Genomic DNA, 22964 nt, shown 5'->3' on the forward strand with positions numbered 1-22964 from the left:
AAGCAGCTGTGACCTACTTCCCTAGCCCCAGGCCCCCACAGGGCACAGTATCTCTAGAAGCATGTTGCCGTAGGAACTCAGGGCACTAGGTCTCAGGGGCTTGGGCACTAGGTCTCAGGCGCTCTCCTTCAAAAAGAAGAGGGCGAAGTAGAGGGCTTTTGCAGGAGGGTTTTAATACATGGACCGATACCTGAGCTACCAGGGAGCCCTAGAGAAGACCTAACTAGGCCTCCAGTCAGGACAGGTAATGTCCAGAACAGATAAGATGTTCATCTTGGATTGGTTCATTCCCGAGGTCAGAAAACTTTTCCTGCCCAGTGCTCTGTACCCATACCTGTGCTGAACCTAGGAAACCAGAGATAAATTAGTCTCCCTTCAGGAGAGGGGGAGAGGAGGACAGCAAATCTATCACCACTGTGCAAAGAGATTAGGGCTGTGCCAGGATCTCCAAGAAGGTTCATAATCCCCCTGTACCCCAGGGTTACAGGGCCTCCACAGGACTAAGTGGAGGAATTTGAGGAATTGGAATTTGGAGGGATTGGAAAGATGGCCAAGAAGTGAGGAAGATGGTTCCAGGCAGAGAACAGAAATCAGAAAACTTAGAAATCAGAAAGTACTTGCAGTGAGCAAAAGCCAAAGATAAGGCCAGATGAATGGGTAGAGTGCTGCAGGCCACTACAAAGTAGCTAGATTTTATCCTGCAGGAAACAGGAAGACACAGAAGGGTTTAAAGCAAGGAACTTAACATATTCAGAATTTTGGATGAATTACTGAATTGGACTGGGAGAGGGTTAAACTAGGGGTAGAAGAAAATAAGTCAAGGAGAGGGAGCAAATGGCAATGTCCTCTCCTAATGAGCAATTTCAAGATGTGGTGTTGTCCACTACCGCTCCTAACCTCCCCCACAACATACTTTCCAGGTTATTTATCATCTGGATTGAGAAAATGGATCTTTATCTAGCCCCTCTGCCCTCCAAACCAGGGACTCAGCTAGCCAGGCCGCAGAGAATGCAAGAGGGAGATCCTGGACTTGCCAGCCCTACCACTGGGAAGGGACCACAGAAGCTGGAGATGGCTTGAAATATTCACCAATTCACCAAATGCATCCATTTGTGTGTCTGTGTTACTCATCTGTGTTCCCAGCCACTGTGTACTTGGAGAATACCTAGAAGGGGTCATTTCTTGGGAAGGCTTATGGTCTGGAGAAAACAGAATTCTAACCTGTATTGAGAAGGGCTAGAGCATCGGTAGGCACCGACTGTAAAAGAGTGTCACCATCTTTTAAGAAAAGCAGCAATGGCTTAGAGCTCTGCAGGCTGGGACAGAGGCCTGCCCCACTCTCACACACCAGTACACAACCTCTCTCCACTTCTTTTCCTCAGCCAGGACCTCCCTACCAGCTCTTCCTCAGGCCAGCTCAAAACCTCTCTTAGATGGTAGGAGACCGTCTGACCTGCCTCCAGCCTTCTGAGAGCCCTGTGAACCAGGAGGCCAGGGGACCAGTGCAATAGACAAGACTCCTGACTGGTGGACAAGGACTATGGAGATTGCTATTCACCCCCTCCTCCCTCCTCTGTGAATTCCAGCCAGGTCTGAGATTTAGGAAAAGCCATTACTTTCATCAGCTGCCATAGGCCTGGCCCTGAACCCCACTGCTGAAAGCTCTCCCATGACCTCTAAGCCATGGGATGGTACAGCTTAGCCCAAACCAGCCCAGCCCAACCACTTTTGTTCCACATTAGGGGAAACGGGAGCTTTGGAGGAAAGTCAGAGTTTAGAAAAGTTCTTTCTTTCCATGCCACATATCCCATGCAACAAGCTTATGTGAGTCTTCTTTTGTGCCTGCTCCCTACTCCCATGCTGAGGCTGGCTATAGGCAGCACAAGGACTGTCCTTGAGCAGCTCCCAATCTGGGCAGAGGCAACACCAGCCAACTACACTGACGAAAGTTGGTTGCTGAAGTCAGCACAGGGTGCTCAGAAGACAGGGTCAGCACTTTGTCCTCAGATGCTAGGCTAAGGAGTTTGGACTTGACGCAGAGGGGAGTGGAGAGCCATGGAAGAGTTCTGAACAGGATTGCCACCTGGAAGGAACTAAGTGTGCAGGACTGCAGAGTTAAGAGATTCCCCACTCTTTTTTTCTTTCCTTCTTTTCTTTCTTTCTTTCTTTCTTTCTTTCTTTCTTTCTTTCTTTCTTTCTTTCTCTCTCTCTTTCTTTCTCTTTTCTTCCCTCCTTCCTTCCTTTCTTTCCTTCCTTCCTTTTTTCTTTCTTTCCCTCAGAGAGATAGCATGAGCTAGGGAGAGGGGCAGAGGGAGGGAGAGACAGACAGAATCCCAAGAAGTTTCCAGGCTCAGTGTGAGCCTAACACGGGTCTCAATCCCATGTCCCTGGGATCCTGACCTGAGCCAGAATCAAGAGTCAGATGCTCAACTGACTGAGCCACTCAGGCACCCCAATATTCCCCACTCATCTTTGCAAAGAGTCCAGTCTTCTTGCTGTGAACTTCAAAAGATGTGCCACCCTCTCCGGCTCTACTCATCCCTCCTTCTCATGTGTCCCCAAAATGTGATGAGCTAAGAGCAAGTCCTCAATCTAGGTGGCTGGAATGGATGATTACGTGTTATGGACACTAGCCCATAGAGAGGTTTGGGCATCTAAATAGCCTTAGTTTTCTTTTTTCTTATGTTTATTTTGTTTTTGTATGAGAGAGAGACAGAGCACGAGAGGGGGAGGAGCAGAGAGAAAGGGGGAGACAGAATTCAAAGCAGGCTCCAGGCTCTGAGCTGTCAGCACAGAGCCCAACCTGGGGCTCGAACTCACAAACCGCAAGATCATAACCTGAGCCAAAGTTGGACGCTTAACCGACTGAGCCACCCAGGCACCCCAAAATAGCCTTAGCTTAATGTGGGCATGGTGAGAACAATGAGTGGAGCTTTCAGACCTAACTGGGCCCTCCTAGTTGGTCCCAGACCTTAAGCAGGTCACTGTGAGACTATGGCAGGCATCACTGAAGGATGCTAAAATGAGACCATTTAAGAGCCAACATAGTCAACGGGGATCTTTGCCAGACATCCTCAGTTATGAAATACACACTAGCCTATCCCCCACCTGCTCTCCTGTGAATGCCTTTCTCCCCAGTGCTTTTCCTGGGCCCTCTAAGTCCCCATACTCCAGCAGATATCTTAACAGCTGACGTCTGCTTTGCTCTCCTTCTCTATAGCCCAGAAATAAACCTGACCCCACCACAGAAGGGGCTTCCCCAAGGAAACTACACTGGTGGAAGAGGCCTGAGGGTACAGTACAACGCCACAGGAGAAATGGATCTTAAGACTTGGTATTTGGCTCCATAGGATCCTTCAACAAGCTCTGACTAGCTCAGGATGTTTGGGGGTCCACTGGGGCCACTCTGTGGGGGTCCACTGGGGCTACTCTGTCTGCCCTGTTCCAGTTGGGATATGAGGAAAGACCAAGGGAGCATTTTAACTGAGATAGTTTTTTGTGAGAAAAGTCAGAAACTGTGCCTAAAGCTTGATTGCTAAGACTGGAACAAGCCTCAGTCTGTCTCCTGGATGGGGCTCCTTCTCTTGGAGCACTGGTCTGGGAAGCTAGGGCAGCCCCAGCATGGAGTAACCCCAATAGCCACACAGTGCCCTTTCATAGGCCTATTTATCCTCCAGCCAACCTCATGGAGGCAAAGCAGCTGATCTCCCTCTCAGAGAGGGCCCTTAAGCCCAAAGAGAACTAGAAGTGACTTGCCCAAGGTCAGACAGCAATGGGCTCTGGGAGGCAGCTGGTAGTGCAGTATCCTTATCTGCATACAGAAGAACAAGTGTGCAGAGAGGTGCAGCTCCATGACTGAGACAGAAGGCCTCACCCGTCTGACCCCAGGCCATCAGGGCCAGGGGCTGCTGGCTGGCATAGGGGCCTGGCCCTAGAAACATGGGAGAAACATGGCCTTGGCCTGGAGGTGAATCCCCCTCCCTACAGAACTTGGAAAAGGAGTGGAGAAGTAGTGTGTTTACAGTGGAGGAAGCGGGGGTGGTGCAGGGCAGGGACCTTTGGTCAGAACGCCCCTCCCAGTAAGAGGGGGAGGCCCCATGAGATGTGGTAGCCGTTTGTTGCTTCTCACTGCCAGGAGGAAATTAAAAGAGAATCTGCCACTTCCTTCCGGCCCAAATGGGATAGTGGGGGCTGGGTGCAAGCAGCAGCGTGGGTGGGCAGTTTTAAGGGCCCCAAATTGCTGGCCTCAGCAACCTTGTTCTCAGGGTCCCCTACCCAGATCAAGACACCTTACATCAGATCTGAGCTCCAGCCAGCTGCAGGCAGACCCACGACCTGCCCAGTTTAACTGAACTGGTCCTTCACTGGGGTGCCAAATATCCTAATTGTTCCCCAGATTCTATAGGACCTCTCATCAAGAAAGTCAATTGAGGGGTGGCTGGGTGGCTCAGTCGGTTAAGCGTCTGACTTCGGCTCAGATCATGATCTTGCTGTTTGTGAGTTTGAGCCCCGCGTCGGGCTCTGTGCTGACAGCTGAGAGCCTGGAGCCTCCTTCAGATTCTGTGTCTCCTCCTCTCTCTGCCCTTCCCATGCTCATGTTCTGTCTCCCTCTGTCTCTCAAAAATAAATAAAAAGGTTAAAAAATTTTTTTAAAAAGAAAGTCAATTGATAGTACCTCAGGTTTGCCATCAGGAGAATGGGCTTCTTGGGCCTTCCTGGCTTAGCCCAAGTCCAGTGAGCATTCAAGATACCTCATCCCCAATTTCCAACCAGATCCATAAGGATGGGTAGGAGATATGCTGTTGGAAGGTCCAGCTCTGCACAGAAGGTGGAAGTGAAAGAATTAGGCCAGGCCATGAGTCTGTGTGTGACAATGCTTGGGGCTGAAGCAGGCAGCCATGGGTAAGGGTAGAGGTGTCTTTATTGCACTGTACCAATGTCACGTTGAGGAGGTACCACCCAAAAACTTCCTGTTTTCAAAGAAAATACTGAGGTCACTGGGAACTTGGCCCTGCTACTCAGATCCACCAAGGAAGATGTGCACCCTAGGAACTCTTTGGTTCAGCCTGATGGCCCAGGCCAGGAACTCTTTGTGCTCCAGGCTGATGGCCCAGGCCAGGACCTCTTAACTCCTGCCAGGAACAGTCAGCAAATTGTCCAATGGCATCTGGTTCATGCTTTGCACCCACAGCCAACTTACGGCCAGGCCCCTAGAGGGGGTGGCCAAGGTAGGGACAATGGTCACCAGCCTTCCAGGCGGCTCTCTTCACCACTTCCCAAGGCCACAAAGGGTTTCTTGCACAGCTTCCCAGGCACTGCTGGCTCCTGAGCTCTGGAACCTCCAAGATCTTGATCAGGAGCTTCCCGTTTGCGCTTGTGCAAAGAAGGGCTCTCTTCACCCAGACGACCTTCAGGGAGGCCCCGGCTCCGCAGACAGACAATGGCTGCAGCCTGCTCTGCCAATTTCTTAGACTTGTCCCTGGGCAGATGAGGAATGGGACAATAAGGCAGGTACACAGACAGGCTGGCTGCAGGACTAGAGGCTGGAAAGACCTGACTCTATGAACACCCTTGGCAAAGATTCTGGCAAGACTGAGGAAGGAGGTCATTACCCAGGGATGCCACTGCTCAGGAACACCATCCTCCCCCAACCCTCTTACGTCAATGCTGGGTAAGCCCCAAACCCACTGATGAGGACACTCACCACAACGTGGACTGGTACTTTTGCTCAGCAACAGTCACAACAGAGCAGAAGAGGCGATCCAAGGGGCGCTGAACCTGGTGTAAAGAGAGCAAAGGCAACAGGGATGGCGACATGGGGGCAAGAGGAATGAAGCCTGGGGCTCACCTGCTAGGATCACATGGAAGGCAGATAAAGGGATGTCCTTCCCACCTAAGTTAAACGAAGGCTACTTGTATCACATGCTCCTCCCTAGCAGAAGTGCCTGGTGCACGTGCCAGGGAAGACAGGCAGATACACAAACAGGTAACAACATTCCAGTGTATCAGGAATATAATCATGGACCTAAGCAAAGGGCCATCAGAGCCCTTAGCCGTGCGTGACTATGGATCCTGCTTCCCCTGACATCTGGATGGCCCAGGTCACCCAAAATGAGGAATTCACCAGATGGCAAAGCAGTTAGAGGGGGCAAGGATGGGGCAGAGAAGGTATACTTGGCAGAGCGACCAGATGATGTAGCTAGACAGAGAGATGAGTGGATGAGACATGAAGCAAAAAAGGCATGTGGGGGGCCTTGTGCTCTGTGCTGAGGTGCTGGAGCTTGATCCCAAAGGCACCGGGGAGAGGATGAGGACTTGGGCAGGAAGGCAAAGGTCAGATCTGTTTTGGAAAACTCACTCTGGGAGAGGGGGACACAAGTCCCAGAAGGTACAAGTTTAGAGGTCAGAGGTCAGAAGACCAGTCCAAAAGAGTCAGAGCAGCCTAAATAAGACATGCCCACGGGGACCAAAGGAGGTGAAGAAAGACTATCTTAAAGTTTCCATCAAGGGGCCTCAAGTCTGGGGTCCAATTCTCTGCCATAATGGCTAAGGACTGGTCCAAAAACATGTCTAATTTTTAGGTTTGAGCATCCTTCCTAAGTAAGCCAACTGGCCCTTTCTAGAGAAGTCTTCCTTGTCTTAGCAACAACATTGGCAGGGACTGGCCAAAGCAGCTCCTTATGTAGGTCTCAAGTTCAGTTTTATGAAAGTGGCCAGAATTAGACAACAGGCCCACTGACTCAGGGACAGGGCTATCATATTAGCAACTGGTCTGGCCTCTAGCAACCACTGCATATTCACGCCCATGGAAGACAAAGCCAGGCTCCAGCCAAGCAGTCTGGAGTTCAGGGTACAAGCTACGAGTGTGTTTGGGGTGATGACATCAGCCATAAGAGCACCCTGGGGCCAGGTGCAGGACCTCACCGTGTCATACACAGGCTGCGCCAACTTCTCCCTCCGGCACCACTCCAGCAGACACATCTTGGGGGTGATCTGGGGTGAGTATGCTCTCCTGGGAAAAGGAGGGGAAGGAGTCAGGGCTTACCCACCATCAACACCAGGCTTCTGCCTTAGGACTCCTGTTCTTATTCCCCTGAGCTTCCATTTCTGTCCTACCAGTGTAGTGGGGCCTAGGTTCTTCCTAAAAGGAAGATGGGCTTCAGCATGGTTGAGGAATTGCGATAGGATGTGAACTCCTAGCACTCTGAACTCTAGCCTGGAAAACAGCCTTCAACAGCCAAAAAGGAAGATCCAGTTTGCCTCCTAAGATAAGACAGGAGGGAGTGGGTGGGGGTTGGGAACACAGATGGCCACACAGTGGTCTCGGATTTACCTTACTACCCACCTTTATCATGTCCCCTGAGTATCAAGATGATCTGTTTCTGCCTTAGACATAGTGTACTCTTATTTCAGAGTCAAAGTCAGTCGGTGATAGGGTGACAGAGTGAGAGGCACTATGTTCCAACTTCCCACCAGGAGTTCTCCCCAGATATGACTGACCAGCAACTATGCCCACAATCCTTCCTCCCAAGCTCTTGCCAGACAAGACTGACTCTGGTATGAGCCTGGGGACCTGAGAAAGGCTCAGATGCCAGACGGCAGAAGACAAGGATGAGGACCTTAATCCAAGCTGAGTCGCACTCTGAAGCAATAATCATCTTGAGGCTACTTCTGCCTAAAGAGGGTGCCACAGGGCTGGTATGGGCCAGTGGGTATGGGCAGGGGTTGCAAAGCTAGATGAGGGTGAGGGTCCCACTGCTTTGGATGGAGCTAGATGCTGAGGGGCAGGGAAGAGCAGAGACTTTCAAGAACAGGAAACAAGTTCTCTATCCTGAGTTGTGGGAGGGGGTTGATCAAGGAAAAGGTAGAGTTTAGTCACACTTGGGACAACATGCACACCCCTGACAGTGCTGCCGTGGGCTTTTTCGGAGGCCATGTTCCTCAGAATGCCTTCTCTGGGACACTGAAAAATGAGAACAAGTATCCAAACCAAGAAGACTTGTGGTCCCCAAGCTTAGCATTAACCATTTACAGCAGCCAACTGAGGGCACTGGCCCTGGCCAAGCTGAGGCCAAGCTAGAGACCTACCGGTCAAACTTGACAGCCATCTTAATGATACCAGAGGTGTCTTCAGCTGGCTCCTCCACTGCCTCAGGGGTCCTGGCCAAGAACTCAGCCCGCCGGGCATTCAGCTCTCGTGTCGTCTCCTCGTAGAAGGCACCAAGGCCAAAGGCCTCACTGTGGAGGGATAAGCAGAGCAGTGTAAGTCCTTTAGTGGAGCCAGCATCTAGGAAACTACTGCAGGAGCCCAGGGCCTTGCCATTGAGAAATGCCCCCCTCTCCCCCGCCCCACATATACATGAAAATACCAACGAGACCTAGCCATCAGAGGGAGCCTCCTACCGCCCCTGGGGTCAGCCTGGACTGGCAGAGAGTGAATGTGAGCCTCTGAGGGTAGACACTGGAGGACAAGCTGGGGTGGTTGGAAAAGGCTGTAAAGGTCACCTCTACCACCTAAGCTCAGCCTCGCTTCCAAAGAAGAGAACACAGGCAACTATCCCTAGCCAATAGTGGATGAATAGACTTACACTGAACAAGCGCTTATGTTATGAACAGCCTCATCTTCACGTGGGCCCAAGGGAGAAAGACACAGAGGCCACGACCACTAAGCGGTTCCCCACTTCCTGCCCCAGCCACAAGCAGTTAGGCCTAGACTAAACTGAAGTACCATCAAGAGCTACAGAATTATATTCTTTCTTTTGTGCTCACATGACATCTGAGTCAACCCTGGTTAAGCTAGGTGGGGTAGGGACAGAACTAACACCATAAGCACAGGGTTGGGAAGAGACTTCTGGCAACTCTTTTCCCTCCTAGGAAGCATCTTGAGGTCTGGAGGATATTTGTGAGGATGGGTGCCTGGGCACAAGTGTGGTTTAGAAAAGTTTCTTTGAGGAGGGAGGAAACAGACAGCCAACATGATGAAGAGAGAGCATTCAAGCAGACCTAGTGTGATTACAGGTGTGGAGCTGAGGAAGTAGACATATAAATATGAAGCCAAAGGTTCAGAACAGCCTGAACTGAACCTATCCCAAATGTAGAGGACCAAGGGGTAGCCTCCCAGACTGCAGAGTGATGTGGTGTGGGCTCAAGCTGAGGCCAGAGGCTCAATTTTGACCACTGGGTCTTGATGGCCTGGTGTGTGACAGATCTGTTACCATGAAAGCCCCTTCTTCCCAAGGAATTCCCAAGCCCAGCCCCTGGATTCCTCCATCCTACTGGCACTCTAGGTCCCAAAATTCTGCTGTGAGATCAGTCCAGGGATGGAAAGTTCCAAAGGTTTCTAAAGTATTCTATTCTGTGAGGTAAAACTGTATCACCACCCCAAACCAATACATCCACCTGCAAAGCTGTATCCCTGGTCTCCTAATAGTCAACTTAGGGCTCATAGCCACGCTTGGGCAACATCTGCAAGAAATGATGGACAGCCATTGCCCCTCTCACCAAATTTCCTGGGAAGTTTGGGCAGCATGGAGCAACCTTCCCTGGGGCGACTCCAACTGTTCTCGTAGCATCTGGCACAGGCAGTACTTGGTGTTGGTGTAGTGGTTTTCATACTGCACGGCCTGAGGGGAGAACCAGCATGAGCCCATTTGCTGCCCAGACAGGCTCTGAGGCCTGAGCTATGCCCTGATGGCAGGACAGGGCCTCCAAGAGTACATCAGAGGTGTGCTTGCAGAGAGGCAGTATGCCCTCATAAGAAAAGCCATCTCCACCCTGGCCATCTATTCCTTCAGTTTGTGGCACAAAGTTCGAGAGTCACAGCTGAGGCCCATGGGTTAGGAGCATACTCTACTGAACAGCCTGACAGAAGTCCAGATGTGTGGGGAACACTTCTTGCTTCAGCCACCATAGGCTACCACAGAGGACCTGCTGCCATTCCAGGGCAGGGAGGGGAACAAGTCAAAATCTGGTGCGGCAGGAACAGCACCAGGATAGGGGTAAGATCCTTCTATTTCTAACCAGCCTGTTTCCAATCTCCCCGTCCATGGGTAAAGCACAGCACAATCTGCCAATCATGTTCACATGTTACTGCACTGAGCTTCCCAAGCATGAGGTGCAGTTGTCACCCTACTCCACAGACTGAGAAATGCAGGCTTACGGAGGCAAGCTGACTACATAGGGATACCCAGTAGAAGCCCGCCTGGCTGGGCAGACAGAAAAGCAGTGCGCGAAGGGTGCCCTGGCCCTCTAGAACACCTTCCCGCCCTCTCTCTATACACTTTTCTAATCTCTCCACCTAGGCCCGTATCTTCAGTACCGGGGAAAGTATGGTGACACACTGAGAACAAAGCAGAGAAATGCTGGTTAACCCCCAGAAGGTGGCAAGGCCTTGATTCAGCTTGTCAGAAGGCACCTGGCTGGACCAGAAGAAGCCCTGCCTGTGCTTGAAAGCCACTCCCTTCCTCCAGGACAACAGCTCTTGAGAAGCTGCCAAGGGATGGACTAAGCAAGAATGATAACATCACCTTTTACCCAGTGAGCAAGCTCAGCACTCCTGAACGTATCTTCTCTGCTACAGACTTGCCACCCAGCTGGAAGAGCCAGACAGGCGACCTGGGCTAAGGCAAGCCCCCTTGTCCCTAGCTGACCCAGGGTACTGGAGAGCCTGGTGGTCACGAACCTGCCCAACAGGACACCTGGAACCCAGGGGATGAGGGCTGTAGCATCAAGCAGGGGAAGCTCCAGGGACAGAAATTGCCCATTTTGGATAGAAGCCTCAGGGCCTTCTACCATACCGAGCTTGCACAGTGCTGCGAATACCCACACGCCATGGCTGCCACAGCACTAAAGGCATGGCCATGGCCTGAAGGGGGCATGGGCAGTCTGCGGATCTGAGAAGCTCCTGACCCTCCTAGGAGGGTCCAACTCCCAGTACTGGAGAGGATGAGGATTAGACTCTCTGCTAAGGCCCAATGCACTGAAGAATTAGAAGTCTACTGACTCTGCCTGCAGACATGTACAGTGAATCACAGAGACTCACAGAATTCCAGGATGATACCAAAGGGACAGGGCAGGTGAACTGGTCAAAAAATTCCTTTAGAGGGACGGGGCACCTAGGTGGCTCAGTCGGTTGAGCATCCGGCGTCAGCTCAGGTCATGATCTCGTGGTTCATGACTTGAAAGCCCCACATTGGGCTCTATGCTGACAGCTCAGAGCCTGAAGCCTGCTTCAGATTCTGTGGCTCCCTCTTTCTCTGCCCCTCTCCTGCTCGTGCTCTCTCTCAAAAAAAAAAAAAAAGGTTAAAAATAATTTTTTAAAAATTCCTTTAGAGGGAAATGTTTCTGGCACTACCATCAAGCTCTCAGTGAGAGGAAAAAACTATTCCCTAAGGAGAGGGTTAAAGTTAGGCTATTCCCTAAGTCAGAGGTTAAAGGGTTCTGGGAATGAGCAAAAGAAGAGTTTTATTTTATTTCAATTTTTTTTTATTAACTCTACACCCAGTGTGGGGCTTGAACTCAGACCTCAAGATCATCAGCCACATGCTCCACCAACTGAGCCAGCCAGGCACCCCAGCAAGAGAACAGTTTTAGAAGTGATTCTGATGCATGACAAGATGCAAAGTCTCTACACAGATAATTTGTCCTCAACAATACTTACAATGGCTTTTCTTGGCTGTAGCTGCTCAGGTGCCAACCTACTGGCATGAGTGTCTTCAGTGACAACAGATCCCATAGTCATTGTGCATGTGTGTGAGAGAGAAAGATTCACATGTTTGGAAGGCAGCTATGCTCACCACTATACCACCAACGCCGGCTAAGATTCAAATGTTTGGGAACTCAGCAGCATCCTGAATCCCAGGATCCTTGATAGAACCCCATCACCAAAAAACTTTAGAAGGAGGTGATGGTGGGGCCTCCCTAGCATCCTTCCTTCACATTGCAACCAGGGAGGCCCAATGCAGAATTTTAAGAACTGCAAAGAAAAGGGGAGGAACAACAAGGGCTGCTGGGGACTGGGGGCTCACCCAAGGCACTTTCTGCAGAAATGTGGCAGACAGTGAAAAATGTTTCTTTTGGAAAAAGTACATAGACGTACATATCGGATGTACTTCTCCATGACCTCCTCCAGGGGCCGCAGACCCTCCTTGAGGAAGATGGATGGGTTCCACATGGCGGCTCGAGCCAACATCACTGAAGAGGCTGCCGTGGCTCTTCGAAAGTCCTCTATGTCCAAATATTCTTGGATGTGGTCGTGAGATCCTCCGCTGAAAGGCAACAGGGGAGTGAGGGGTGTCCCCATCCTCATACCAGCATCTTCAGAAAAAAGCAACTCCCAGATCTGCTATTCATTAACCATGTGGCTTTGGCCAAATCCTTCAGCTGTGGGTACTTTGGGAGACTGGAGGCTATAACCCACTGTGGGGTCAGAAACACCAAGTGAGATAACACAATGAAACAGCCTGAACCAGGCCTGGCACTTAACAGGGGTCCCAGAAATTTTATCTTCCTTCCTCCCTCCTCATCCTAAACAGTGGCTAAAGCCAGCCTAAATCTAACGACATAGGTCTGTAAGTGGATACTGGGACCACAGGAAAACCTCAGCCTGGGGCACCTATATACCTACTAACGGGTGGGTCAAAAACTACAGACACAGTGGTGATCATGAGCGGAAGGAAAGAGGCCCAGTTTGGTTGCAATTTCCCTTCCTGCCACCCCGAGGCCCCAAGGGCCCCCTTGGAAACTGCTCTGTTTGCATCTGTTCCATCAGGGGTCAGGTGGGAGGCTCAATCCAGACATAGCTTTATATGTCTGGTGGGGAAGGCCCTCAGGTGGTGGCAGCAGCAATAGGATCCAGGGTCTTGAGTAGCCCCACCCTTTCCACACCACCCCTAAAACTCCTGGCCTGGGAACAACCAAGCCTGGCTACCACCCTCAACCTTAACTCCCTCCTTCCCACCAGGCAGGCATGCACTATGTCAGGGCTTCAGGGCTTTGGAATGTCTCTGTTCCCATCTTGCCATCAAGCTCTATGCCATCTTAAGGTGCAAGGCTATGCTGGACTGGCCTACGTGGCCAGTGCCCCAATAACAACTGGACACTCTTACTGATAAGCCTCTGGGCTGGTCATTGGTACCTCAGAACTGCCAGTCTCATTTCCTGGTCCTATAGCTGCCCAGAATGCTTGTCTGGGCTTTGGGCTGTGACCTGCCTTATGCCCCCTGAGCCATAGCTCTGTGTCCTCTGGCTTGGGACTACTCACCCTACACCCTACACACCTAACTGGGTGTGACATCACTTTCCCCTTGGGGCTCCTTCAGCGGCCACTTTCTTGCTCTCCTCGTCCCCTGAACACTCCTACCCTCAACCCATCTAGCAGAATGCTCTGGGACCCTGCCTAATGCACATCTACATCAGCCACTCACCAGAGGCCAGTGGACATGATAGGGACTTTTCAGCCTCATGCCCAACCTCATTTCTTGTCCCACCCTTTTTTCCTTTCTCCTCAGGTCATTTTTTAATGCTAGCTCCTTCCATTTTTTGTATGCCAGCTCAAATTCCTCTGAGTGAGGTGGAACATAGAAAAGTAAATGGGGGTGCCTGGGTGGCTCAGTCGGTTAAGTGTCCAGCTTCAGCTCAGGTCATGATCTCATGGTTCGTGGGTTCAAGCCCCACATCGGCCTCTGTGCTGACTGCTAGCTCAGAGCCTGGAGCCTGCTTCAGATTCTGTGTCTCCCTCTCTCTCTGACCCTCCCCTGCTCACAACTGTCTCTCTCTGTCTCTCAAAAATAAATAAAAGACATTAAAAAAAAAAACCACTAGCTACGTTTAAAAAAAAAAGTAAACGATGAGGAAGAAAGGCTTACTTGGCTATGACAGGAATGGAGAGGGTTTCAGCAATGGCTCTGATGACTTCACAGCTTACAGGGTGCTGGGGTCTTTCTTCCCGCTTTCTTGAAGATAAAGAAATAAGATGGGCCTGAGGGCTGAGGCCATGTAACAGTTCAAACAGGTTTACCTTAGCCAAACCCTACCATCCTCCCTATTGAACCTCAGGAAGGCCATGTGGCCATGAAGGACAAGGTTCTGGGCTGCAGAGGATGGCTCTCCATGACCTCTGTTGTAAGGGCAGGAGTAGCAGAGGTCCCTGCTGAGAAGGCAAGTCAGCTCCTGCAGGCCTGCAGTTGAGGTATGGCTGCAGAGGGCTGGTGTGGGTAGCCTGGCTCCCAAGGTCACACTGCCTTTCCTTGGCTTCCCTTCACCTGTGCCAGAGATGAGGGACAGTGCTATAAGAATGCTGCCCCTACTGTCCCGGTGCTGCCCTCCCTGCGAGACTGTGAACAGCTGCTGCCCTCAGACTGGCCACTCCCACACAGCTGCCTATGCTGAGGCTGAGCTGGTCAGCTGATCCTGGGGCAAGGCACCTAGCACAGGGCAGACCCTGCAGGCAGGACAGGACACAGATCACGGATGTCACAACAAGCCCCGGAGAGGTAAGGCCACAACCTGAGGCCCCTCCTTCCAAGGTGAACTGTAAGAGATTCTTGTGTATGAGTGAGTGAGTCTTAGGGATGCTGAAGTGAGGCCTGATCTAAGCTGTGCTCAGGGATGAGCAAGAGAGATGGTCAGCCAAACAGCCCTTGCTCCGGTCTTGTCTGTGTGCCTCTCCTCTGGTACATTCCCCAACAAAAGGGCCAAGGGCCACACAGCCTCAGAAGGCCCTGTCAACCCATCCTCACCTCTACCTCCCTATGGCCCCAACAGCCTGTTCCAGTCCAGAACTCATCCTCAACAGCTTTGATGGCCAGAAAGCCCCTTTTTAAACTCACCCATATCTGTCTTCCTGGTGTTTCCAACTACTGGTAAAAAGGAATAGCTACATTTATTCAGAGAACACCATATGCCAGGCACTGTGCCAAGGCTATATATTCGCAATCTCATAAAAGCCTCAAGACAACCTTATAAAGCAGAAATTATCTTAATTTCCAAATGAGAAATGCGATACTCAGAGAGATTAAGTGATTTATCCAAGTATACACAGCCAACAAGCAAAAGAGCTGGAAGCCCAAACCAGGCAGTCTGAGCCTAGAGCCTGCTTGTGTGTACACGTGTGTAGCCTTTCACCGCCCCCTACTGGCTTCAACCCACACAGCTCTCCTTTTGAGTTCACTTCTCTGAAAATGCTGTCATAGACAGCAAAGTGGGCTGTTACTGTAAGACCCCTGAACCCAAAAGGAACATCACTCAGAGAAGAGAGATCACTCTGGCCAACGTCTGTTGACCTGGGATTCTGTACAAAGTACATCATAGGGGCGCCTTGGGTGGCTCAGCTGGTTACGTGTCCAACTCTTGGTTTCACCTCAGGGTTCATCAGACTCTGCACTGACAGCACGAAGCCTGCTTGGGAATTTCTCTCTCCCTCTCTCTGCCCCTCTCCCGCTCACATTCTTTTGTGCTCTCTCCCTCTCTCAAAATAAGTAAGTTAACTTTACCCCACCCCCCCCCCAAAAAGTACATTGTGGACACAGGGAACAAGTCTGACTTGGGAAACCAAAAGCAGCCTTCAGCAACACCTCAGCTCCCAGAAGAGAACACATTAGCTACAGATACAAGAGCTGTTTGAAGTAGTCACTGTGACAGCTGGCAGTCCAAAAAGAGCAGACAAAAGAGACAGTGCCTTTAAAAGCACAGCCATCTGCATGGGGTCATTCAGGGGAGAAGCTATTGCTCAACGCAGTGGAAAGCAAATGAGATTCAGAGTCAGAGTTCTAATTCCACCACTTCCTGGCTGCATAGTACAACTGTGAACCTATCACTCAATCTCTACCATTTACACATCCTGAGGGTAGGGGCGTTTCCCCTTCCTCTTGTGTCTTTAAACTCAATCTTCCTCTCCTTTTCTGTTTCTAAACTCAGTGTAGTGTCTACCACCCAGTAGGTGCTCGGTGAATGAAACTAAGAAAACTGCCGGCTCCTGAATGGTTTAGCTGCCCTCAGGACTTGAAGGGTGTCAAAGGGCTAGGCGGAGGCAGGCTGCACATGTAGCAGAAAAGTTGGCTGTCACCCGGGGTCTGGCAAAGGATTGTTACGATGGCTGAGGACTCCTTGCAAGTCAGTCACTAGATAGGGAACCACTCACCTCCCATGAACTGCGACAGCAGCAATGCCAGTCCTTTCTATCCGCTTCACAAGGCTCAGGGTATCTTCCAGCTGAGGAAGTGGACAGTCCGGAGTGGTTACAGAAGCTACCCAGGGAATAGCTGCCAGTTCCAAAAGTGGGCTCAGCCCCACTCCCTTCTCCAACCTAAGTCAGCTCCTCGAGGACCATTCACCACCTCCCAATTCAACGTCCTCAGAAAAAATGGACCTTGAAATGTAACACGTCATCCTTACCGAGGGCAGGATGCGAATCTTGCAGGTCACAGGTCTGTGAGTCCCTTTAACAAGAGTGCTGAGGATCTGAAGAGAGGAAAACATAAACTCCTCTGGAAAGACCGCCACAACTGCTCATGCTAATTAACTCTGCTACCGACCTGTGCATCAGGTGCCTGCGGTGACGTGTGACAATTTCTCAGTGAAACTAAAAAATCTTTTCCATTTTTTAAAAAGGTTCGGTTTAACATACTCCCTCCTCCATATGATTCTGAGGCCTAGTCCTGGTTGAGAACACATAGCTGACAGCTTCTTTCCCTGAGTGCTGTTCCAGGATCTACTGAGTAAAGACAGCCAGGAAGGTTTCACAGGTCCTGGGCCCTGTCGTCATGTACTTCTCTTTAAGCGAGTCAGATATACAGAAGAATATGGCAAAGGAAAAGACAACATATTCAACACATTGAAAAGTGTTAATTTGCACAGTAATTGCAAAGAACTTCAAAGAAAGATCAAGCAATTATACAGGAAAGTGTCAGAGAAGTGGCAAGGCCAGATCATGCATGAATCAGAGATCAAGAGACATGCAGATGACAGTGAATGTCTGTGGCATTGCTATCTTCTTCCCTCATCGAAAATTTCAGGCCAAGGGTGCCGGGCTAGCTCAGTCATAGAGCATCCGAGTTTTGATCTGGGGGTCATGAGTTTCAGCCCCACCCACGATGGACACAGAGCTTACTTTAAAATAATAATTTTTAAAAATTTTTTTTAATTTCAGGCTATGCAAACTGGAGGGAAGGTGATCCTAAGAGCTCTCTTCTAAGAACTGAATTTTTTTTAATTTTTTAAATGTTTATTTATTTTTGGGACAAAGATATAGACGGAGTATGAGCAGGAGAGGGCAGAGAGAGAGAGAAAGGGAGACACAGAATCCAAACAGGTTCCAGGCTCTGAGCTTTCAGTACAGAGCCCACAGGGCCCGACACAGGGCTTGAACTCATAAACCAGGAGATCATGACCTCAGCTGAAGTCAGACATTTAACCAACTGAGCCACCCAGTTGCCCCCAAGAACTGGACTGCCAGAAGAGCAGAGAGCACCCAGGCAGCTGATGCCAGTCTTCCTTCTAGACAAGTGGGGGCAGCAGAGAGCCAGCTTGCAGGAACCAGTCAAGGAGGCCTTTCAGGGCCATTCTCAAGCAAACGGCTCCAGAAGATATGAGACCAAGAGACTGGGCTGACAAGGCAGGTAGACAGATCATGGGCAAGACACGGCCTGTTGGCCTAAGTACCAATGCTAAAGACTGCCAGGAATAAAAAGTCCCCAAACACTGCCCCAGGAAGCAGACTGGACCTGTGGTCCTAGGGTCACTCTGGCGGGCCTTAAGTGGGCAGCTACCCTTTAAGGCGGTGATGGTGGGTAACTGGAAGATCCACTGAGATACCAGATAAAAATTCTCCCTTGAGTCCTATCCCTTATGCTGACAATAGCATCTCTGGAAGGTTCCTTTGCTACTGCAGACTTAGAATCCCATAATGTTTGGGGTCCCTGGGTGGCTCAGTCAGTTGAGTACCCGACTTTTGATGATCCCAGGGTTGTGGGATTGAGCCCCATATCGGGCTCTGCACTGAGTGTGGAACTTGCTTGGAATTCTCTCTTCCTCTCCCTCTGCCTCTGCCCCTCCCCTACCCATGTGTGCTTTCTCTCTCTCTAAAATAAATATAATGAAGAAATTATTTTAAAAAACAAAAGAACCCCCTGATGTTTGGTAACTTAGGCAACATCAGCTGGTTTGATCCAGTTCTCTGTTTTGCAGAACTTCCTTTGCTATATTTCATCCAAGTAGCTCTAAGCACTTTCTTTGGTATTTCTGTTCATTTCATGTGCTTGTTCAGAATCAGGAAGGAAATTAGTAATCAAAATCCTCAGCCACCTGCAAGGGTCACATTAAGAGGAATGGGTGACTAGGATCTGTTTTCTGGCTAGGCTCTAGCATGAAATCCTCCTAGACTCAACTCTCCCAGATCCAAGTCACACCACCTGTCTCTGTAGTATGAAGTCAATGGGGGAGAAGGACCTGAGACAGGTTCCACAGGTAACATAGACGACACAACACATCTACCCATAGGCAGGCTCAACTCAACAGATTGATCAGCTGACTCGCAAAAGCAGACTCTTAGCTCCCCTGGTTGTTGGGGTGTGAGTGGGAAGGACGATGGGAGAGCATAGGCTTAGGTGTCATTGAGAAGTGAGTTCAAGTTCTGGCCCTGCCAATCGTTAGCCTCGGCCCAAGTGCAACATGCACAGGGGGATGCCCTGGGCAGCCAGGGGGGTCAAGCAGATCTTGGGGTCCAGGGGTTAGAGAAAGGATATTACTAACTAAGAGTCTAAAACCAAGGTTCTTCATCTAGGAAGGATATATCAGAATTACCTAGGAAGATCTTTCAAAAGACTAATTAATACTTCCTCCCTGCCCTAATCTACCCCATGCCCATACAGAATTCTCAACAACTAGAACACCAAAAAGGAGCAGAATGAACTGAGTGGTGTAACTCTTCTGCCTCATGTGTGAAACATGCCTTATCCAAAGATGGGCAGTGGGAAGACAGAGCCAACAGCCTAGGTAGGAGAAGCCAGAAAACTGGAGAACAATAAAGATGTCTGAGTACACGTGTTATGAAGCTACACCACCCCATGCTGGCGCCCTCTTCCCTAAGGGAGGTAATGAGTTTGACATCCATAGTTGTCTGCATCCACTACATCCTACAGAGGCAGAGGTATCTGACTGGAGGTTCTTAAGTACAGATGTCACCTGACCCAAAGCTAGACACTTGTAAACTACACCCAGGCACCTCTAAACTGAGATGCTATGAAGAGGGGGCACTGATACTGGCGTAGGAGTCACAAAACCATGGCTCTAAACTCTGCTCTGCCTGCTACCTACTTGCTACATAATCTTAAGCAAACTACTTTTATCTCTCTGTACTTTAGTTTTATTATACTTGATCAAATATAGATAACAAATGTCTGCCCTATTTACTTCAAGGGGTTTGAGGAAAAAATAGAATAAATGCCAGAATATACTTTGAAAAGAATATTACCCTACACCTTGCAAGGATATACATATATGCAAATTATATATTATTAGATATTATATATATTATAACATTGTTATTTATATATAATACATAAGTTTTATAATATATGTGTGTTGTGTGTGTGCACCTATCTGCATATGGGAAATATGAAAAGGCACCAAACCCCTCAACACATTGGTGTTCCAATATCCCAAAGACAGCGGGGCTAGAGGAATATTATGGTTGAGCTGACACAGCAGTCAGTACAGATAATGGCAGCTTTTATTGGTCGTGCCCTATCTCAAGTCACTCTAACCTATGGGAGGCACTAGAAGGTTTAAGGCGCAGACAGGGAAGCGAGAATGGAGAATGAAAACAAAGGAATGAAGAGGAGCAACAAGGAGAGAGCTGATAAACTGAGAAAGAAGTAAAAGGTGTATATGGCGTGGTACAAAATGTCACCCCTAGAGGCTGTGGCAGCTCACAACACGGAGGCAAACGCCAATCTGTCAGCAGGGCCTCATAAACCTGGCTTTTGGAATCACCAAGGGAAGGGGAGCATAGGCTACCAAGTTCAACTTGCCTTGAATGACACTGGCCTGTCTGCTCTCAGGCTGATGGTGGACTCGACCAGTGTGGAGTGGAGGAGCCCCACTGTTGCTCTCAGCAAGTCCCCTGGGAGAGGCCAATCCTCATTGCAACTGGCATGGAATCTGTCCACAATTTAAGGTAGCCTGGTCTATGCTCCCATGATCTCCGAAGGGAGACAGGCAATACAGAGGAGCCTCTAAATGACTCCTTTAAGCCCTTCGGCTCTCACTTGACATGTCTCTAAGCCCTGGACTTTGGAGGAACTCCAAGGCTGCTGTGGGTTCACTCAGGGGTCCCCAAACCTGACTATATGTCACAATCACCAGGAAGCCTTTCAAAAATTTTCCAGACTCCAGGGGCACCTAGCTGGCTCAGTCAGTAGAGCATACGACTCTGGATCTTAGGTCTTAAATATAAGCTACACATTGGGCACAGAACTTACTTTAAAAAAACTTCCAGACTCCAGGTGGAGTGACTGAGAAACTGATTCATTAAATCTTGGGCGGGGGGTGGGGGAGGTGCCTGGATGGCCCAGCTGGTTAAGCATCCGGCTTTGATTTCAGCTCAGGTCATGATCTCATAGGTCATGAGTTTAAGCCCCACATCAGCCTCTCTGCTGGCATTGCAGAGTTCACTTCAGATCCTCTGTCCTCTCCCTGCCCCTTCCCCATTCACAAGCACATGTTCTCTCACTCTTTCTCACTCTCAAAAATAAATTAACATTAAACAAAATTTTGTGGGGGGAGATGATGTGGGTGCATGTTCAGATAACTCTAGTTCACAGACATGTTTAAGGACCTCTACTTTCCTGTAGGACTTACCTTCTCAATCTTGTCAGGGTCTGATAGCAGAGCAGCTCCCATTCCTCCCTAAGAAAAAGCACACAGAGGGTCTTCTTACACCTGGAGGAGCGTGGTCCCTCCCCATGGTATGACAACATGGTGTGGCAACCTGACACTCACAGCCAAGAGACCAAGGTTCACTGGAGATTAGCACTTCCCCTCAGCAAGTAGGAAAGCAGCAGCAACCAGGCCCACAATGTCAGGGATCAGAGTTTGATAAATTCTACAAGTATCACTCTAGTCTCCTTAGCAAAACCCACAGATCTACCCAGACGTGGGTTCTGCAAAAATTGTTTTTCAGGAGTGCCCATTCCCTACCCAGGGTCTCAGTGTCCTTATAAACTAAACCCCACAATCTGCCAAGCCCTAAAGAAAGCAATGAAGCATTCTCCCTTTGAAATGAGATCCAATGTACCTCCATCCTATCCTACCAATACTTGCTTGGAACCACCGCCACCAGCAAAGCCACTTAGGGGAACAAAACTGGCAAATCTTGTCCAGGTTCTTCTTCCCTGCCAGCAATAATGCTCCAGACCAACATCAAACTCAGGCAAAAGCCCCAGCTACTGGAAACCAACAACCAGGGAGCTACTTAAATCCTGCATGAAAACTAGTTGAGTCTTGATAGTGGGACTAATGGTGATTTTTTATTTTGTACTTTTCTATATCACACAAGTTTCATTCTGGACAATGGTATGGATTGCTTTAATAATCAGGAAAAGGGAGGATTTCTACAATGGTGAAGGGAAAAAAACAAATCCAATAAATAAATCCCTAATCTGTATGTAGACTGTATAGTAATAAATGTTCATAGGATGATGTGCTCAGAAATGTGAACTTCAGTTATTACAGTCTAGTTTCCTATTTAAGGATGACAGATTAGAATCAAAGAACCCTGAACCACCGCAGACTCAGCCAGCCTGAGCTTGCATTTCAGAGGAAAATGGGAACAGCACAGGAGCTACCAGCCCTGGCCTACCCTGGCTACAAACCTTAGAGGCCTGAAGGAAAGCCCTGGCCACTCACCCTGGCTCCGCCTGTCCACTGACGCAGGATCCAGCCCTTCCTTGGGGAATCACGGAATCTAAAATCCAGTCTCACTGACCCCTCCACAACAATAGCTCTCTCAATTAGTATTTCCTTCCTTCCTTCCTTTCCATTTAAGTTAATAGAATTTTTTGAATAGGTAACACACTAAAAAATTTTCAAGGTTCAAAAGGGTAAAAAGTAAGAACTCTCCTTCCCTGAGGAATGAAAAACTTTTCAATTTATACTTTCTATAAGGCTTCCATTTTTGAACAATGAGAAGAGAGTGGCTATTCAGGTGGACTGTACTGGTATAGCACACTGATAGGTATGGGTTCTGACTGGTCAGGGCCAGTGCTGTGCCAGTTAGTTATTTTGAGAAGCACCCCTATAATGGGAATTTATTCCCTATGCCAAGCCAAATAAAAACTTGGTTTCCTTCCCCAGGGAAAGGCAGTGTTACTAGTTTCCTGTGTGTCCATTGAGATATATTTTATGAAGAGAAATGTAAATATATATATAAATATCCATTACTCATCCCTCATATATAAATGGTGGTACACCATAACCAATTTGGCTCCTTGCTTTTTCATTCCACCATATATCTGGGAGATTATGCCACTAATTTAAACTCTGCTCTTCACATAAATCAGAAGCACAAAGGAGTACTTAGAAGATAGCAAAATATGGCCGGAAGTTTTCAACTCCTCATAGACAATTTCAAACCTCCAGAATTCCTTGAAATAGCTGTCGACAAGCCTTTTGGTTTTCAAGAATCCAAAGATCCTTTCTCTCAAGTAGCCTTCTGCCTCCTGGCCTAAAGCCAAAGCCCCAAGCCACGTAATTCATGGGAGCAGAGTGGCGGACTCTGGGCAGTTGATCCAGGGGGACATCTGCTATGTCTACATCGCAGATTCTCACCAGGCACCCTGTGATAAGGTTCCCAGCAGCAGCCCTGCAGTCAGTCCTGAGCTGTGCTTGTTATCTGTCCCACACATGCTTTCCTTCCTGCAGTCCCCATCACACTGGACACCGACTGTCCTCCTGGATCCTGGTCTTTC

The 22964-nt window shown here is 49.3% G+C and overlaps 1 protein-coding gene and 1 long non-coding RNA gene across 3 annotated transcripts in view; one reads left to right on the forward strand and one right to left on the reverse strand.

Moving 5' to 3' along the window:
• Positions 1-4903: 4903 nt before the first annotated feature.
• Positions 4904-22964, reverse strand: part of DUS2 (dihydrouridine synthase 2) — a 36529-nt gene continuing 18468 nt past the window's right edge. The window contains exons 1-11 of one of the 2 annotated variants that reach the window (XR_003903721.1): positions 20857-20916; positions 16393-16458; positions 16139-16209; positions 13866-13952; positions 12098-12266; positions 9502-9623; positions 8089-8238; positions 6925-7012; positions 5705-5778; positions 5123-5479; positions 4904-5086 (exon numbers count right to left, since the gene is read on the reverse strand). Coding sequence is in view for 1 of the 2 variants with exons in the window: in XM_029925005.1 (XP_029780865.1) it covers positions 5242-5479; positions 5705-5778; positions 6925-7012; positions 8089-8238; positions 9502-9623; positions 12098-12266; positions 13866-13952; positions 16139-16209; positions 16393-16458; positions 20857-20904 (1113 nt within the window). In the remaining variant the exon portion in view is untranslated. Of the gene's footprint in view, positions 5480-5704; positions 5779-6924; positions 7013-8088; positions 8239-9501; positions 9624-12097; positions 12267-13865; positions 13953-16138; positions 16210-16392; positions 16459-20856; positions 20917-22964 lie in introns of those variants that run through there. The other variant, XM_029925005.1, reaches the window with a different exon arrangement.
• LOC115280246 overlaps positions 17429-22964 on the forward strand; it is an 8412-nt gene continuing 2876 nt past the window's right edge. Inside the window, exons 1-2 of the long non-coding RNA XR_003903723.1 lie at positions 17429-17615; positions 18867-18990. This is a non-coding gene — a long non-coding RNA (uncharacterized LOC115280246). The remainder of the gene's footprint in view (positions 17616-18866; positions 18991-22964) is intronic.

The sequence above is a fragment of the Suricata suricatta genome, chromosome 16 (genome assembly GCF_006229205.1).
Source record: "Suricata suricatta isolate VVHF042 chromosome 16, meerkat_22Aug2017_6uvM2_HiC, whole genome shotgun sequence".
Classification (NCBI taxonomy): Eukaryota; Metazoa; Chordata; class Mammalia; order Carnivora; family Herpestidae; genus Suricata; species Suricata suricatta.